We start from the raw sequence: 20,671 nt of genomic DNA on the forward strand, positions 1-20,671 counted from the left end.
AAAGAAAGAAAGAAAGAAAGAAAGAAAGAAAGAAAGAAAGAAAGAAAAGCAAAAGTGTATTTTAAACATCTACTGTGTATAGAACTGCTATGCTCTAAGAAATTTTTCTTAATATACAGAAATGTACTTCTGGCATTTCTGCAGAAAACTATGGAGGCTGTTCTTTGACCAGTAGTTTGCAGTCACAGATTTTCTCCCTTAGCAAAGTCTTAACTCATTCTTTCCAATGGAAGCTGGAAGTTGGAGTAATTTTATTCAGTTAAACTTACATTTTTGATTTTACATCCTTTGCACATACTTAGTGCCCTTGCTATTTTATTTCCTACTTTCTTTAGCAATTCATTCTAACTCACATTCCTTTGAGTTCAGTTCCCTAACTACTTCCTTTTGAGATACACTTGAAAGGGCTTGAAAGTTCAAGTCTTTTCTCTTTATCTTAATCTCTGCCTAGAATTTGACTCATCTCAAAGTAGGTCTTGGCTATGATTCTGTAAGTCAGGGAATATAATTATAATATTATTTAGTCATTTCTGTAAAAAATAAGCATTTTAGTATTGCAAGCAACTAAACACCTAAAATACATTTCTTCCATTAAAAAGTCATGTTATTCACTTTGAATCCTGATTTGTATTGTTATATAAGTATTATTCTCACACACACACAAAAAAAAATCATGTTTTTCTATCACCATTTCCTCAATAATGCTGAACTGCATGATCTAACTTCCTGTTGGAGCAGTATAAAAGCAGATTTGCCATATAATAAATCACAAATTAAAGAGCACCTTCCTATAGTTTTTTTCTAATGTTCTGTATTTTTAAGTAATGCTGATCCATGTCACCCATTTGTTCTACAGTCCCGTTCCATTTTTCTTGATCCGACTGTTTAACTGCAGTAAATTCTGGTTGTTTCTCATTTTCCTTCCTAAAAATGAGATAAGTTTCCTGCATTTCTTCCAGTGTAAAGTAAAAGGGAAATGTTCCTTTAACTTCCTAGGTGAGAGCTTATTTTTTGAGCATAAAGTATTTACCATGGGAACACTATCAGATCTGGTGGCGAATGAGTAGAAAAAAAGAAGTGGGATTATGTATTCATATAGTACAGTCTGCTTGAACAAGACCATCTTTCTTTCCAAATTTCAGTTGTGTAAGGTGGGAAAATGGCTTCTAATTTTAAACAACCACTGCTGAATATAGAAAATGTTAGCAGTAGCTTAGAAAAAGCTGTCGTATATTTTCTTATCAGTTTTTGCCAATTATCTCTGGCACTTCCAATTGATTTGGTGCCTGACCCATCACTATTCTATCTTAGCATTAATTCTCATCTTTCAAATGTTAGAGGAGTGATTTTCTTGGAAGGCTGACATTCTGCTCAGTTATTTGTATCTTCATATCCCATTTCCACCTTGAAAAATACAAAAAGCCGTTGGCCTTGTAAATATTCAGTTTTGCTGATTAAAGAGTTGAGTGGGGTCTAGAACCACTCTGATGCTCCAACTCCATTGGAATTTTTATATGCTATTATAGATGGGATTTCAGTTTGGAGTAAAAGGAATTTGGGCTATATAAACGTGCTACTCCTGTCTCTTAAAGGTAGCAAAATTGCCAGTAAAGGTTCAAAAAGAAGATTCTACATAGTTCCTATATGAATACTTTTATACACGAAGAAATGCTTCTTTTTTTCCTGCCTGTGGTTCTGCAGAACACTCAGCATTGTTTGTTTATAGCACGCAGATTTGCTTCTTTTCTTGTGACATCTTCAAAGCTTCAGTTGTAATGAAATTGCTTTCAGGATGCTTTGCTAAGATACTTTTAAAATATGCATTGTTTTCTGGAGATAAAACCCTAAATCTTCATTTCTTTCAGAACTCACTCCTTCCTCTCTTGAATTCTCTCTACCAGTAGAGTATTTGATGATGAAGATTTTTTTTTTTAAATTTTATTTATGAAAATGGATCTTAGAAGATGAATAATAATGACAATTTTCTGACTTATGTACTTTCACATTTATTTATATTCTGGGACTTATTGTTCAGGATATTTTCTCTTAAATACTGTAAAGCTATATTGATTAAATATTCTGTGGTTCTACTTACAGATCCTGGTAGGTTTAATTTTCTAAAGGTTAGTGTCACTCCAGTTTATAGGAGGGAGAATCTCTTACAAGGTTATTCATTAATTGCCAAAATTTCTAAACATCTACCTCAATTAAAAACCAAAATATCTGTTGTGAAATATTAAAATAATTTAAAATATTGTATTTAAAATTTTGAAACAATTAGAGAAGCATTGGTCATACTGACCATTATTTATGCAGCCATTAAGAGATATTGTTTGTATATTCTTAATAGATTTCAGGTCTCAGAACACAAGGAAATGTTCTGTTCCTGAAATGCAGCGACTGTTCCCAGCATATTTAACAATCAACTATAATTATGCCAGAAAGCTTCCTTTATCTTATTTCTAGTGATAAAATGTAAACAAATCACTTGTTTTAGATATATTTCTATTCAGTTGTTTTGTATTTGTTGTTCATTGAAAAGTCTTTCACATTATAGTTCTAAGCTATTTTCATTATACAATGCCCATGCTATCTTTACAGTGTGTAAACCTACAGTCCCCTACCAAAATAAAAATAAAAATTTTAAACAAACAAAACAAAACAAAAAAAACACCCACAAAGAACATTCCAATAAGTCATTTGAAAGCCATGATGGAAGGAGACTCTGGAGATGTGTCAGAGATTTAGGTAAGGAACTTCAGATGGAAAATTGGTATTTTAAAACTTGAAAGATTGGGATCTCAATTTAAATAATCAAAATGAGCATCATGCAAAAAGAGTAGGTACTTTAAAAATGTGATTTTGTCAAAATTAATTTTTTCTTTTCTCTGTCAACATTATCTATAAAGTGTTGAAATGAACATTCAGACAAGTCAACACTGGGAAGCTTGGATGTTTAAATGTTTTAAGATTTGTATTTGAAGTTCATCTATTGATAAGCAGAGGTCTACTGTTTTAAGTGATCGATCCAGATTTTCAATAGAGATGCTAACATAAATACGAAGAAACATTGATAGCTAGTAATACAGCATACAAGTATATGTTTTACCCCAAAAATATGTGATCATTTATTTTGATGTATTTTTATTTTCAAAGTAACTGTACTTTATTTTATTTATGTATTTTAGGCACGGAAGGGGCAGTGTTTGGACATTCCGTGGAGACACCCCATATCAGAGCAGAACCTTCCCAAGACCTCAAGTAGGTGTTGTTCAAAGAATTCTAAAATTAATTATTCTTCAAAACTAATTACAGCTTGATTAAAAGCAAATATTTATATGGTGATCTCTACTGCCTTCTTAATGATTCTTACATATCCAAAACACTGTTAGACTCAAATTTATTCTAACTATTCAGGAAGGACCCACTTGTGTTAAAACCACCTCATATTACTTGTTCAGCTTGTATTTCAGAGATTCACCCTTCCTGTCTTTTGGCTTTATTCATTAGCATGATGATTATTGCTGCAGAATGTTTTCCAACTCACCATTCCTTCATCTCGATTTTCCAAGATGGACTTAATTAATGAGAATTCTACTGAATCTTCATTCTGTTTTTTGTCTTTTAGTTAATCATGGATTCAATCCATTTTTTAATTTAAAAAAAAAAAAAAAAAAAAACAGCAACTTTTGCTGTCTGGTCAAGCAGAACTAGCTTATGTGTGATTTTTTTCTTACTATATTTTATATATAATGTATTCTGAAAGATTTTGTACATGTGTGCTGTTACGTGTTAGGTAGGATTCGATGATATTCCCTTCATAAAATATAACTACTATTAGGAAAGAGATTTCTTGGCTTTTGGCATGAACCTTTCTAGAAGGTAACCTGCAGACATTTTTTCAGCTTGTGACTTTAAAAAACTGCAAATAGTCACCGCCTTGTATGGTTGTTTCTGATGGTAAAATGGAATTAAATGCTCAGATCATATATATCTTTGAAAACTCCAGTTACCACATACTTATTTATCTTACTTCAAATGATTTTTAAAAATCCTTTAAAAAAAAAAAAAGTATTAAGCCCTGCAATACTTTCCCCCCCCTCCAAATTTTTTTTTTGCTGATTTTAAATTTGTTGATTTTAAATATGTTGTCAGAAAACAATTATTTACTATTGAAATGATTATTTGCTAAATATGCTGAAATAAATCAGCCCAAATATTATGCCCATTTTCTTGCCTCAGGCCCAATTAATAAAACTATACTGATATTGTGAACTGATTTTATCTTCCAAAAGAGAATAGTTGCATCCTAAAGTGATTTTTGTCTCATGCTACATGCCAGAGTGACTGGAAAATATAGATGTATTATATTTTTTTTCCAAAATACAGCATCCCCAAGTCTTGGAATTTTTGAAGTTAATGGTGACATGAGAAAGAAGAAAGTTTGCTGGGCTTACATTAAAACTCATTTTTTCAGTACACACATATGTTTGCAGTTTGATAGCAGGATTCAGTGTATAAATGCAAATACATTATGTTCATTTGAATAGTTATATACAGGTCTGAAAGACACAGGAATTTAATTTGATTAATTAAAATATAAATGATCCCTTAGTTTTTCATTTAAGTATACATTTTAAAGGTCAAATAATAAGCATCAAACATCAAGATATATTTGAATAACATGTGTATTATATTCAAAAAAGAGATATTGGAATAAAATTCATAACAATGGATATGTAAAACAATTACCTGCTGAATTCACAGAATTGTAGGGGTTGGAAGGGACCTCCAGAGATCATCGAGTCCAACCCCCCTGCCAAAGCAGGTTCCCTACAGTAGGTCGCACAGGTAGGCATCCAGGCAGGTCTTGAACATCTCCAGAGAAGGAGACTCCACCACCTCCCTGGGCAGCCTGTTCCAGTGCTCCGTCACCTCACTGTAAAGAAGTTCTTGCACACATTTGTGCAGAACTTCCTATGCTGCAGTTTCTGACCGTTTCCCCTTGTCCTGTCTCCACTCACCACTGAAAACAGTCTGGCCTCACCATTCTGCCCCCCACACCTTAGATATTTATAGACCTGGATCAGGTCCCCTGTCAGTCTTCTTTTCTCAAGGCTGAACAGACCCAGTTCACTCAGCCTTTCCTCATAGGGGAGATGCTCCAGGCCCTTCACCATCTTCATGGCCCTCCGCTGGACTCTTTCCAAGAGATCCTTGTCTTTTTTGTACTGGGGGGCCCAGAACTGGATGCAGTACTCCAGATGAGGTCTTACCAGGGCAGAGTAGAGGGGGAGGATCACCTCCCTCGACCTGCTGGACACGCTCTTTTTAATGCACCCCAGTAAGCCATTGGCCTTTTTGGCCACAAGGGCACACTGCTGGCTCATGGCCAACCTGTCATCCACTAGGTTTGAACAGTGGAAATTTTTGACAACCTTGATTACTAAGAATGAAGCTGAACTATACAGTTTCAACTACAATACAAGTTTCACAGTGTTTGAGCTGAAAGTTCTGGAATTTTAGCTCAATCTGTTCTGGATGAGGAGCCAGAAAAATGATGATTTATATTATGTACAAATTTCTAAAGCTTTGCCTCTCCAACACTCCTTGCACTATATCCAGAATTTGAAGTCTTCAGTCAAAGAACCATCTGTAATATATGGTATTAAAAAATGTATTGTATAAAGACAGTTCAGATAAGATTTTAAAGGATAGAAAAAATTTCTTTCCTATATGCCCAACTACTTTATTTGTTCACATCTTATATTTTCAAATAAGTAAAAAGGTTTTGCTTTCAGAAAATACTTTATACAAAATCCTTTGTGAAAGCTGGTAAGCCTCTTTGTATCAAAACCCAAAAGCTAATTAAATCTTACTTTTATTAACTGTAATAAGGAGCATAAAAGAATCATGCCAAAAGGAAAAAATATCTTAATAGTTTAATAGCATATTTCTCTTGCTAACTTTTATCACAAGAACTCAGGCAAACTAAACCACCAATGTGATAGGCCACCAAATATAGGTTTTAGGCTAATAGTGCATTAAAACATGGTGTAATAATTGGTAATATCTATTCATAAAAGAGGCATACAGTAGTTAAATGCCGATAGTTTTGACCTCAATAACCTTCTTGATAAAGTGGTAAATTTCTTTATTGTTGCTCTTGAGATACCTGCAAATCAAATCCAATAGTTTTTCTTCTCTGTGAAGCCTTGCTTACTGTTGACTACCAGCTAATCCTGCAAGGCTAATGCTGGGCATAAAATGAGATGGAAATTGATCAAACAGTAAGGAAGAACCCAGGATAGTGGGATCGTACATTAAGTCTGAAAGAATTCAGAACCTGGTACAAGGCATCTGTTTCATGTTGAGTTGCCTGATGATTTCTTAAGGACCCTCTTATGTGTCACTTTAGAAGTAGTTTACTAACAGGACAAAGTACCTGTTCTGTAAAACCGTGATACCATAGAATACATTAGAAAGGAATTTTGACAATAAATTGAGAGCAGACAGGGAGTAACAAAAGAACAGGGACTCTTCTCCTCATCTATTATACTCAGAAATCAAATAATAAAACAAATTTAATCAAAACTGAGAAGATGATGTAGAGTTAAAAAGCCCAACTTATTTCATATGTTATTTTTAAGGACCTCTGTTTCTAGCTTCCTTCTTAATATTAGTTTTTAATAAAGTGAAAGTATTCAGTTTGTATATTTTTAGAATTTATGGTTGGTGTTTGAATAGTTATTTCAGTGTTTGGGCATATATATTGCAAAAAATAGTTGAAAACAACAATTGACTAGCTGTTGAAAATATATTTTTCCACATACATGTTTGTACAAAATTGAGATAGGTGTAGTGAAAATCAGGAAAATTGACACAAGGTAATCAGCTTTATATTTATGTATTTATAAATTATTTTACATGTGTACATAAAGCAAAAGAAATATACATTGGAATAAATAGATAAGAAGGAAATGAGTTTCAAATGTTAGTTCCTAATCAGATAGAATAGCCTCTTAAACTGGAAGAGTAATTTACTTTCGTGTTCAGTGAAGATAATTATATTTGACTCAGGAGAAGGAAGAATATGAAGGAAAAATCTGAAGGAAGAAAGTACTGCTGTCACAATAGATAGCAAAATTTACTGAGTTTCATGTCATTAATTTGAGGTGCTGGATAATCTCTGTCTCTTGTCTTTGCATGAGCTAAACATGAAAACAAGGTCAAATAACCAAAATATATGAAGTTTTCAAACTAGAATGTAAATACTTTGAGTCTGATGGATTAGTAAGAGTGGCAGTTGTAATGAAATGGATGGAAAAATAGGTGAAAGGAGTATCTTAGTAGGTCAGATCTTTCAGGCTGGATTCAATGGTATGCAATGCTTTCAATATTATTCTGAAAGATTCTTAAAGAAAAGAATTATTAACAACTTGAAGATAAGTAAAAATTGGGGTGAAATAGAAGGTGGTGATATTATGCCAATCCAAAAAATATTTTTCCCTCAATAAGGTATTTGATAGTCTAGAAAACAGGAATTAGGTAGATCATTTCATCAAAGATCTGTGTAAAGATTTTGATATAGTGCGATATCTAATGAGAAATGAAGAGTGCATTTAGAGAAAATGTAAATGGTAAAGGTTATACTGTTCAAATCCTTCCTTCCACCTGATGGGTGATTGCAAAGATGGTTTCTTCAGGATGAATTTTATTCACAGATTTGATTAATTCACTCTAAGAAAGAAGCATGCACTAAGTTTTCTTTAACTTTCCTCACATCACCTGATTATTTTGTCAAGCTGTTGCTTTAAATATTTTCTCTCTTTAGCGTACCTCACCTTTCTCTTCTTCATTTTTTCTGGCCCTTTAGTAGCATCCCTGAAAAAGACACTCTAATGCTTTGGATTACTTTCTTTTCCTCCTCAGTAACAATATATTTATATTCTCAGTTGACCTCCTTTATTTGCCTGTATCAGGAAATTATTTTTCTGATTTTTATCTATGTCACCTAAAATTAAAACACTGTTATTTGGTGTGTTGTTATTATAATGCAGACTTGTTGAACTGAGGTCAGTGGCATATATTGAGCAATTAGAACTCAGATTTGAACCCAGCAAGGTGATTTCTGGGTTAATGAAAATTCCAGGAACTGTAATAAAGTCATGCTGACACAGTCAGTGATGTGTAGAGAATGGATATAATAGCAAATGCTGTCTTGAATGCTGTTCTAATTTAAATCATGAAAGTTTCATCTTTGTTTAAACTGACCATTGACAATGGTCAATGAGTAGAAAAACTGGTTATGTTGATATTTAGTAGTTTGTGCTATTAGCTATTCCATAAGATCTCTATTTAACTTTCTCTTATTTAAGGTCTTGCTGTGAAGTCACAAAATACAGGAAGCCAAACTGTGTCCTTAAAGGTTAGTTTCCCACACATAGAGAGCTTCCTGTGAAGATATGAGAATTTTGCCTTTTGATAAAGGTTATCTGATCATCAGTGAATGACATTAAAGACTCAGGAGTCCTGCACATCTTCCCTTGCATTTCAATAAAATCTTTGCTTTCTTCCTAAAAATACAGACATTTGGTTAAAAACCAAATACAGTAAGCTTCAGAAAAAATTACTCTTCTAGCAGTGAATCAGATACAACTTGTATAGGGTGTAAAGGTATCAAAACTATTTGTAATTATACGAATATATGTAAGTAACAAGATTGAAATGAATGAAGTCTTATTGTCCCAGCATTCCTATCGTGATGTCAAAATGAACTAATCAGGAATGCTCTGTTTGAATGGTTTCAATATCTATTAAAAAAGGTAATCCAGGTTTTTTGTCACAATGGTCACAAAAGTTCATGGTTATTATTTATGCATACTATTGGAGTTTGCCACCCAAATTTTGTCCAATACCTTCTGTCCTTCAGTAGACAGGGGCTTTTTTGACTTCAAGCCCATCATCATATATTAAATACTTAAAAGTACTGAAGTATGTCTTAGACATCAAGATGTGTAAGGGGAAATGAGCACCTGAATTACATGGGCATTCTCTAGCTGGCAGTGTATTTTTTAATCCGCCATTTGGAATTCAAATTCCAGAGTGCTAGAAGTTTATATTAGTCATTTTACTAAATAGTGTAGACTGGATAGACGTGAAGCAAATAAATTATTCACATTTGCACACAGGGATCTTCTTTCTATTTTAGGAAATATTTTCTGCTAGTCAATAGAGCAAAAATATCATAGATGAATTATATCCCATGTGAATTTGAGGGATGTGCAAGAAATAAATCTAAATTATTTATTAAAACCTAAAATTAAATATTTTGTTTCTTTATTATTACTATTTTTCCCTAATACGATCTAGGTCAGCTTGTAAACAGAAAATAACAAATGAAAAATAAATATTTCTGTATTTCTGATGAGAAATATTTTAATACCTTCAAAGTAACATACTCAAAATGTTTGAAAACTTTCCTTTTTTAGCAATAATGCTTTAATGAATTCAGCCCAAGTCCATGCAGCTTTGATCCTCTAAAATTCGTCTTTAAAATTAGCCCTTGATTTTTAGCCCTTAATTAAAAAGAAAAAAAGCCCTTCTGTGCTCTGGATAGATCTTTCTGAATCACATGTAAGAATTGACAGATTATATTATTTGAAAGTGTTGTTTTAAACATTTCTTCATCTTTCCCTAGTGTGTTGTAGATTCTGTTCATTAATAGCACTAATTACTTTCTCTATTACAGCTGTGTGCTGGTTAGGAAAGCAAAATTATATTGTATTATATTATTTAAAAATTATATTAATATAATATACATATTATATACAGATAAATATATATTATATAAAATTATATACATTTATGTTGTATTATATTGTATGATATATAAGCAATATTATATTCACATGGTCCCTCACCACATCCTTCTCTCTAAATTGGAGAGGTGTGGATTTGAAGATGGACTATTCAATGGATTAGAAATTGGCTGACTGGATGCAGCCAAAGGGTTGTGATCAATGGTTCTGTGTCAGGGTGGAGGCCAGTCATAAGCGGTGTCCTTCATGGGTCAGTCTTGGGAACGGTGCTTTTCAACATCTTCATCAATGACATAGACAATGGCATCAAATGCACCCTCAGCAAGTTTGCAGATGACACCAAGCTGAGCGGTGCAGCCAATACACTGGATGGAAGGGAAGCCATCCAGAGGGACGTGGACAGGCTGGAGAAGTGGGCCCATGAAAACCTGATGAGGTTCATTAAGGTCAAGTGCAAGGTGCTGCACTTGGGCTGGGGCAATCCCAGGTACTTATACAAACTGGGGGAAGATCTCCTTGAGAGCAGTCCTGCGGAGAAGGACTTGGGGGCCCTGGTGGACGAGAAGCTGGACATGAGCCAGCAGTGTGTGCTTGCAGCCCAGCAGGCCAACGGTATTCTGGACTGCATTATAAAAGGGGTGGCCATCAGAGTGAGGTGATTGTGCCCCTCTACTCAGCTCTTGCGAGGCCCCATCTGTAGTACTGTGTCCAGGTCTGGGACCCCCAGTACAGGAAGGACTTGGAGCGGGTCCAGAGGAGGGCCACTAAAATGATCAGAGGGCTGGAGCACCTCTCCTATGAGGAAAGGTTGAGGGAACTGGGCTTGTTTAGCTTGGAGAAGGCTATGGGGAGACCTCCTTGTGGCCTTCCAGTACTTGAAAGGAGTGTATAAACAGGATGGGGAACGGCTGTTTGTGAGAGTGGATAGTGATAGGATAAGGGGGAATGGTGTTAAACTAAGACAGGAGAGGTTTAGGTTAGATATTCTTTTCACGTAGAGGGTGGTGATACACTGGAACAGGTTGCCCAAGGAGGTTGTGGATGCCACATCCCTGGAGGCATTCAAGCCCAGGCTGAATGTGGCTCTTGTCTAGCCTGGTCTAGTGGTTGGCAACCCTGCACGTAGCAGGGGGATGGAAACCAGATGATCATTGTGGTCTTTTTCAACCCAGGCCATTCTATGATTCTATGATTGTACAATTAAGATTATCTCAGTGAAGTAAATGCTAATGTGACAGGCCATCAGTAAATCTGAAAGGAAAGCAAATTCTTGGTTTGCTATTCTAATAATGTGCTATTCCTTAAAGGGATGAATTACAACATGGAGTGTTACAATTGTATTATAATGGAGATTAAAGCTTTCAGAAATATAACAAAAATATTTTAAAGAAGCTGCATATCAAATATAATTTATCTGAAAAGATTGAGGAAATAATCTCTCAGTGCATAGGCTTTTCAGTTTCCAATAGTATGCAGGAGATTGCATAACTAAGACACTTTTCAGCTGTGTATCTTCTGAAGAATAATAACAAAAAAAGTACGTTAGTAGCTGTAAAACAAATATAGGCACTCAGTTTTATTAATAGATGGGTAGTATTTTAAAAGCTACTTCTCTAATCATCAGCCATTCACTAATATTTCTACCAAAATATTTGATTTCAGGAAACTGCTAAAAAAATCTATTGCCTGAAAAAGAAACTTCTCCAGACTACGTTGAAGTCTGATATTAACAACTTAATTTCAGAAATTAATTCTCCAAATGTCTTCATTTTAGACAAATAGAAAGCTATTAAAATTGACAAAGATAATGAACAACAATGATGAAACAAAAGGGAACATCTCAACTTTTGTTGTGCTTTGGAAAAAAATGTTAATTTTTCAAACAAAATTATTTTTTGTTTGGTATTCCTAAACAGACTTTTTCTGTCTTCCTACTAGAAAATTTCTGATGTCTAAGAGTGATTTTGATTATATAAAACCAGAAATATTTTCTGGGTTTTTTTTTTTCGCTAAAATCTACATATTCAGTGTAATGAATATAGTTAAGGAACATTTTTTATCCTAATTATTAGAAGGTGGGAGCTGAAACCAGTGGGAAATCTTAAGATTCTGAGAAATTGGTTTATAAATCATAAAATCATGTTGCTGAAAATTATGGATGGAATGGAAATATCCAAACATTCAACACTGAACTGCATAGTTCAATTTCTTATGAAATTCAAAGTAAAATTTCGTTAAGCCAACGTAATACTTTAAAAAGCCTCATTTCTAAACAGAAATCTACACAGAAATGCACCTTACCTAAACGCCAGGCATTTTTTGATTATGGTTTTTTTTTTTTTTTTTCATCAGTTTGCTACTGTACTCCAACACTACTGAGCTATGATCTTTGCAGTACAAATCTGTGTATGCTGACTGGATTGCAGAAGTCAGACCTAAATTGTCATGGAACTAGTACAATAGCTTTCTCTGCTACACACACCCTTTCAGCAAATTTCAAACACACATAACAAAAAAATGTTTGTTACATAGTATACAATTGTACATAATGAAGTTTTCTTGATTTATAGCAATGGTTAAATTGGGTCTGATATTTGTAAATCAGATATGCAGCTCTGTTTCTCTGTTTTGGAGTTACTCGGTATTTTGTGAGCAGCAGAATTCTGTTATACTTTCCATTGCAAACAAATAAGTTTTCTCTTTGAATGTTATTTTTTGTTGTTCTTTTGTTGGTTTTGTTTGTTCATTTGTTTCCAGTGTGTGTATACAGTTTCTAAAAAGTTTTGGAAACTCTTTTTCTGTTGTCTTATAGCCATCAGAAATTAACATCAGATAACCACCTGAAAAACACTGAAGTTCATGATTAAAAAATTCATGATATTTAGATTCTTTCCTGGTACAAAGAAGTACAAAAATGATCTGTTAACCTTTTCCTATATAGACTGTAAAAAAAAAAAAAAAAAAAAAAAAAAAGCATGTAACAAGTACAGATTTTTGTGCTATCTGCAAAAAATACTTTGCTGTTATCTGAACACCTGCTTTTAATAGTCTCATTTTGTGCTACCAGGTAATTTTTCTGTGTTTCCATCTTCTGTCCCATTGAATCTGAGTGACATATAATGAACAGACATATTTCACAGATACCATCTTGGTAACTTACTTTGCATGCAAATGTGGCATTTTGATTTCAAATTATCCATTACTACTCTGTATACTAAAAAACAAAAACAGTGGTTGAAATATGCTGAAATTCTGTCATTCCACTGCCTGATAGACCTTTCATTTGGCTTTTCTATAGCAAAATTCTTTGATGAACTACTCACATCTATAACATGCCTAGTAACTCATTATACTTTGGAATAGATTTGACCTAACACTCAGAATACAATTTGTTAAAGAGGGAAATGCAGTGTTTTTATTGAGCTGCTCACTCTAGCTATTTTTATCACTAGCATATTTCATCTTACAAAAAGCTTTTGTTCAGGTAGAGTAAGAACTGTGTTCTGTCATTATATTACTGTGATACAAATAGATTAAAAGATTTTTCCCATTCCTAACAGGGCTATGCAATAAGTCTATCGCTGAACGCATCCAGAATTCATTTCTTTGTTTTCCAGTTCAATACATTTGATCACCTTTTCTATTCAGTCTGTGAACACTACTACTATCAAAACCTTGCAGTGGTTCTTCCCATTCAAGAGATCTATCTCAGCATACTGAGATAGAATATAGATGAGAAGGTACCTTAGTTCTGCACTAAGCTTAATTGAGAATCTTGAGTATAGAGTACAGAAAGAAAGGGAAAATCTGTCAGGAGTAGAACAACAATAGTTGCACTAGGGAGACATACCAAGTCCCAGTAATATGTAGTTTGACCCTATTATATCAGTATTAAAGAGCATAATGAGTATTTTGCAGAACAGAAAAAAGGCATGCAAAAAACCACAGTAAAAGAGACTGGAATGGTACTCTTTCCCTTTTTTCATACATAATGCTGCTACATCTCTGTGAAATACAAATAAGCCTGTGAAGGCAAAGCCATTCTATTCAGTATTACATTATTATTTAAAACTGTTAAAGTCCTTTGCTTAATTTTTATTGAGATGAACATTTGCCATTGGTCACTTAGCAATGTTTAGTTATTAAATTGCCATTACAGTAGCACTCATAGAAATACATGGAATTGTAAGTTCCTGTATTTCAGTTTTAGTATAGGCAAACATCAGTAGGCAGGCACCTATATATCATTAAATGCCTAAATGCTGTCCCAGGCAGGAATAGATTTAAACACAGATGGATTTTTTATTCTCTGGGCTATAGAGAACAGTGAGAGAATCATGTGTATGTATAATAACTCACTTCTGCTTCATTAACTTTCAAAATACATTAACAATTCAAAATGTGTATCTTCATGCGCTGTGGTACTGTAGTTTTTAAGTCTGGTTGATTTTTTTTTTTTTTTTTTGTGGTTTGATTCAGTGTATTTTTTTCTCAGTGGTTGTTTTTGTCTTTCAGACTTGAATCTCCAACTAGATCTTTGGTGATGGAAGCACCCAGGGGAGTGCAAATCAATGCAGCTGCAGGAGATTTAAAGGCTACATGTAGAAAAGAACTGCACTTACAGTCTACAGAAGGGGAGGTAAGCTCAGCCAGTAGAAAAATGTTCTACTGCCCTGTTAAAACAAATAATGCAAGGATCATTTATTCAGCAGCATGGTAAACATACAAGAAGCATTCTGCATTTGTCTATGTTAAAATAATTTATTTATTTTTCTTTTTTTCAAATATTTGAATTACTAAATCTCATGTACACTGAAAAAAATGAAATGGATATAGATAAAAATAGTTTTTAATATAACACTCAAGAAAAACACTATCAAGTCCTTCGGTATATCCTTGGGAAAAATACAGCTAAGTGATGATGGTAAAAAAAAAAATTTGGATGAATTTGACAAGCTGAAAGAGAAAAGTTTGAATTAATACCTTATTAAGCTATGATAACATGTTTCAACAGATTTACTCTGCATACTGCATATTTTTCCTTTGGCTGTTAATACCTCTGAAGGATAGAGAATTTCAGTGCTGTGTTCATTGTATGATTTCACCAAAATCATGTTTCAGTGATCAACAAGACAAAAAATTTGGTATGGATTCTTCATGTATAAACCTGTGTGAAATCAAGAAAAAAATGTCAAATTGGATCACTGGTTTGGTTCATAATCCATGAATGGCAGAAACGTACGGAATATATAGTATGACTTTTAATTTTTCTTAAGTATCTACTAGTGTACATTGGAAAGATGTTTTTGGAAGTAATTCCTTATGATCTCAGCTAGATTGCCATAATAGGAACTTGAGAAAAGTTATAATAACTATCTTTTGCATTGTTGGAATTCAGTTAAGAACAAAATGCTTTATAGAAAAAAAAAAAAGACAGTGTAAAACAAGCTTAATCTAACTTCCTATTAAAAATGTTTTTTATAGTCCTGGGCATGGAAAATAAGACTTTATTCATCTGTGATTTCCCATGTATATGTTAGATTGATAGTTATGAGAGAACAAGACACCAACCTTTCCCTACCCTTTCCCTCACCCTGTAAGTTCTTTATTAGAGAGTAGTGAGGTGCTGGAACATGCTGCCCAGAGAGGTTGTGCATGCACCGTCCCTGGAAGTGTTCAAGGCCAGATCGGATGGGGCCCTGGGCAACCTGGTCTAGTATTAAATGGGGAGGTTGGTGGCCCTGTCTGTGGCAGAGGGGTTGGAGATTCATGATCCTTGAGGTCCCTTTTTGTACTAGAAAAAAAAATACAATACATGATTTTTTGGTATCATTTCCATACTAGTTAACTTTTAATTTTTTTTTAAGTTTATAAGCTTATTTACTAAGGCACCAAAGATACACAAGGTAATATTTTCCTTCTGTGGCATAATTACTGCTGTGTCATACCAGGAAATAGTTATATGGAATCTGGAAAAAATCATTATTAGCCATGAAGACAATTGTTATGAATTTACAGTGGATTAATCTATGAAGCATATATTTTCCTTTTATTTAAGAATAACTTTAGAAATTATCTTCTGAAGAACATTGATGTGTTTATAAAATCATTTTCCTTTACCCTTATTTCTCATACAGTATAATCTTTAGCCTCCCACATCACAAAATGAAAGCCTCTGCAAGCATTCTCAGTTCTGCTGTTTGATACATGGTCTTTTTATTTACTACAGTATTATAATAATCCTTTTAGCCATATTACACATTATAATGCATGATCCCAGACTGAATACTAGGGGCTGTAATTTTTATTCACACTCTACTGCTCTTAATAAAACTCTTGAGCTGCACCCTTGTGAGCCAAGGCATCAGCTGAATCCTTTGATTCAATTACAGCTTGGCATTTAATTGTGAACTATGTTTTATTCTATAAATAAACCATAACTAATGGTTTAAAGTAGCCATCGTTTACAAGCAGAAAGCAATGTGAAGCTCTGAGCTCTATCTAAATCTACTGGTTCACATAAGAAGAAAAATAACTTTTCTTGTTTGGTAATTCAGCACGATTGCTAGCTGGCTACTGCTTCTTTCACATATAAGTATATTGCAAAAATACAGATCAATTTTGAATTCCACAAATACTAGATTTTTCTTAGTATAAAAGTACATAGAAATATACCTGAAATACATTATGATATAATCACACCTTTCCAAATAGTTTATTTCATGCTAAAAACTATTTGTTCTAGCAACTAATTTTAATGGTTTTGAAATACATCACCCTTTGAAGAGAAGGGCTCCTAACTAACCTTAGCTGTACTGAAGCTCATGCTGTTATGTACTTTTTCAGGCTGCTTCTATGTAACCTAAGTTCTGCATTTTCATTGAATCCTATTTTTTTAGCAAAGACAAAATAAATAAAAAGAGAAAGACACACTGACACTCCTTTTTTCTATAAATATATTTGCTTCTGCAAGGCCTTTGGCTTGCATGGTCCCTACTACATCCTTATCCTTATCAGAGATGTGGTTTTGAAAGGTACACAGTTTCATGGGTAAGGAGCTGGTTGGAACATCACAGCCAGAGGGTTGTGGTCAATGGCTCTATGTCCCAGGAGAGTCTGGTGATGCACAGTGTCCCCCAGGGATGTATCTTGGAAGCAGTACTGTAACATCTTTATCAGTGACATAAATGACGGGATTGAGTGCACCCTCAGCAAGTTTGCTGATGACACCAAGCTAGGCAATGTGGTTGAAAAAGCAGAAGGAAGGGATGCCATCTAGAAGGTCTTGGTAAGTTTGAATGTTGGGCTCATGTAAACCTCATGAAGGTCAACGAAGCCAAGTGCAAGGCTTTGCACTCAGTTTGAGATAATCCCAGATCAAGATAATACAAACTGGGAGAAGAACTTGAGAGCAGCCCTGCTGAGAAGGACTTACGGATTCTGGTAAATGAAAAACTTAACATGAGCCAGCAGTGTGCACTTGTAGCCAGAAAGCCAATGGTAACTTCAGTTCTGTCAGAAAAGGGATGACTAGTGGGGAGAGGGACGTGATTGTCCCTGTCTGTTCTGTTTTTGTGAGGCCCCAGGTGGAGTGCTATGTCCAAGTCTGGTCCCCCCCAACACAGGAAAGATGTAGAGCTTTTGAATAGGGTCCAGAGGAGGGCCATGAAGATGATCAGAGGACTAGAGCACCTCTCCTGTAATAAACTGAAGGAGCTAGGCTTGTTTAGTCTAGAGAAGAGAAGGATGTATGGCCTTCCAGTATTTAAAGGAAGATTAGAAATGGAAGGAAAATCAACTTTTTACATGAGTAGATGGTGATAGGACAGGAGGTAATGGTTAGACTTAGATTAAATGCCAGGGGGGTTGCCCAGAGAGACTTTGAATACCCTGTTCCCAGAGATGTTCAAGGCCAGGTTGGTTGGGGTCCTGAGCAGTACTGATCTAGTACTAGCTGGCAACCCTGCCTATGGCAAGGACGTTGCAACTTGATGATCCTTGAGGCAATTTTACTAGAAAAAGAAGTGACAATTTTTAATTTATAAATGAAACATTTTTCCAAGAAGATTAAATTTCAATTTGAAATGTAATTGATGACTTTTTTTACTCACAAGATTGAGCAGAAATATTTTTATCATGTCTTTCGCTTTCTGGTTTGGGTACATATATAACAAAGAAGTCATATTTGTCCTCTGAATTTCAAAGGATTTCTAATACCATTTGGAATTTGATTCAAGGAATTCTTGTGTATGAGTCTGTCATGGGCATACCATAAGCATTGGACCTTGTAAACTTCTACTGGTCAGCATTCATAGCAATCCCATTTGAGCAACCCTGAAACGGAAAGAATAAATACGCTAGAAATTTTTTGTTTCCATAGCCACCAATATAAATTACAGTGGAGTTATCATGCAACATATGCTTGTGACCATCTAACATGAATTTAGAAAAATATGTGCTTAAAATGAAGCATAACTCTCATAAGCGTCACTTCTGTATTGAGGTGTTGAAACAAAAGTTCTTTCATTCTAGCAAGAATTGCACACTTTACTATTTACGTTATATTTAATGCATATATATATTAGTTTTCAAATCACTTACAGTTGGCAGTACTTTCAAGAATAATATTGAGGAAGAAAATGGAACAGAATTAAAGAAGGTTGCTTCATCCGTGTGTGTCATGTATAATCTTTAGACAGAGAACATCCATCACACCTGACTGCACTTTGGCCTACAGCTCTCCTTTCTCTTGTGGCCAATTGATCCTACTTCTATAGAGAATATATTTTGAACATGCAGATTGTACTAGGTAATTTGTCTCTCTCTGGATATTCAGTACATCCAGTTTCACCCCAGTTATGAAATTCATTTCGGTACTTACCTTTTCCTTAATAGCACTGATTCTTAAGACAGATATGGTTCCAGATACTGTGCTAGTTAGACTTTCAATGAAGGCTATTTTTGTTGAATATTTTTAAAATAAATGTAAAAACCAGAAGTAGTTATTAGAACAATAGGTTGATGTGAACTAAAACATTGCAGTATATGCTGTAATCTGACTTCAGCAAATAAAAACATACAAGCAAATGAAAAATACGTAGTTAGGAGTCTAGCAACCCAATTTATATGATCATATTTCCATTTATGCTTCTGGTAGCATATGCAATAGAGCAAAAAGACTAGACAAAATCTTGAATTGTTATAATTCAAATTAATTCTGAAGAGCCTAAGGGCAATCACATTACACTGTCTTTTCATACTGATTGATGAACACTACCTTTCAGTTTTCCTTCTTCTTTTCTACATTTCATCCAATTTCCTGTTATTTTTTAACCACACTAGTCCTGAATACAATTTGAAGCACTTCGGAATGATCTTTCAAGTCCAGCCATACCTTGATGCATTTTTCAATATTTATAAATCATAACTCTTGTATTTGGCTGCATATAGTCAGAGTGTAATCTCCTCTTTTGTGAGCACTTAGTCAAGGACCTAGGGGAGAACTTCTATACATGACAAGGCTGATTCATATCTCTATATAACATGCCTTGTATGAATATTTGATTCTTTACCTCATGCCTGTATCTTACCCACTGAAAGTACTTTCCTTCAATTTTTCTGTATTTTTTTGTAGATAAACTGTATTTTCTTTCTTATCTTCCTCTCCTCCTTGTTCCTGTTCAGATAGCTTAACAGCACAGTCTGATGAGTAGATGACTTCCAGATCTCAGTTAATAAACATCACAGGTACCTTTGATATTCTAAACACTTTTACAAGGCACAGGCTAGGATTTCTTGGGTTAGTTAATCTTTGACATTTCTTTGAAGATACAGTCTTTTACATGTTTGTGTCTATGCCAGTTAGTAGTGCTGTTATTGCAGAGACTTTTGCTAATTCGTAGAAATAACTGATTGCAAATTTTCTAAGTAGAGAGACCAAATATTTATATATCCTTTGTCATTTCAAATAATATCTTTTGGTATCTTGCTGAACTGCCTATTCTTTCTTTCTTCCTTTCTTCCTTTTTTTTTTTTTTTTTTTTTCTCTCCCAAAATACAGAACTGGAAATAATAAAATAATTTCCTAAAAATATTATATTCAGTCTTCTGCTTCACTCCCACAGTCTCTCTGTCTCATACAGTACTCCTACAGCCCTGGTGAAAATAAAATCCTGCATGGAAAATGTGCAGTGAAAGTTCTCAGGTTTCACATTAAATAGTACAGAACAAAAGAATATTCATTTAAAGTGTATGATTTTTCTGTTAATTTCACGTGCCCTACAGGCTGATTCAGTTTGCTATTTTAATTAATCCGAAACCAGGTGTACTTTAAAAAAAAAATAATTAAAAAGGGTAATATTAAAATATTTTTTGTGACATTAAGATACACAAAACAGGGCAATGATCTACAATTTCTAGATCTTAACTATATAAAGGGAATGATCCTGCTAAATATACTGTTTTCCAATGTGAAACATTATTTTGGTGAGTAACTGCTGCTTTTTCCATTTTGTAGTTTCTTAGTCAATCTCCCACAATGTTTCAAGAATGGATAAAAGTTTTGTTTTTTTTTCCTTGCCTATTTATCTGCTAAGGTGTGAGTATCAGGTAGAGCGTAATGGCTTTGCTTAATCTTCATGCATATGAAGTATTATATGACTTATCTCCTACCTTTGGCAGCACAAAGGATTAGAGTAAGACCCTTCATAGTGGCATTTCCCTGATGACTTCTCTGTCATCTAGTAACAGTATTCCCTGGGAACACAATACTCTTCTTTGTTGCCACCTCCTTTCTCTTCAAACACCTCATTACAGCAATCATAAAAAGTTAAGTAGTTTAAGTTTTGTTG

At 34.1% G+C, this 20,671-nt stretch overlaps 1 protein-coding gene across 1 annotated transcript in view; it reads left to right on the forward strand.

The window, feature by feature from the left end:
- The window catches only part of SGCZ (sarcoglycan zeta), a 154,036-nt gene that overhangs the window by 129,754 nt on the left and 3,611 nt on the right, over window positions 1-20,671 (forward strand). The window contains exons 6-7 of the mRNA XM_042871682.1: window positions 3,189-3,261; window positions 14,337-14,460. Of these exons, the coding sequence (XP_042727616.1) occupies window positions 3,189-3,261; window positions 14,337-14,460 (197 nt within the window). The remainder of the gene's footprint in view (window positions 1-3,188; window positions 3,262-14,336; window positions 14,461-20,671) is intronic.

Source organism: Lagopus leucura, unplaced genomic scaffold, assembly GCF_019238085.1.
Source record: "Lagopus leucura isolate 7727_CA_CO unplaced genomic scaffold, USGS_WTPT01 Super-Scaffold_100004, whole genome shotgun sequence".
In the NCBI taxonomy this organism is placed as follows: domain Eukaryota; kingdom Metazoa; phylum Chordata; class Aves; order Galliformes; family Phasianidae; genus Lagopus; species Lagopus leucura.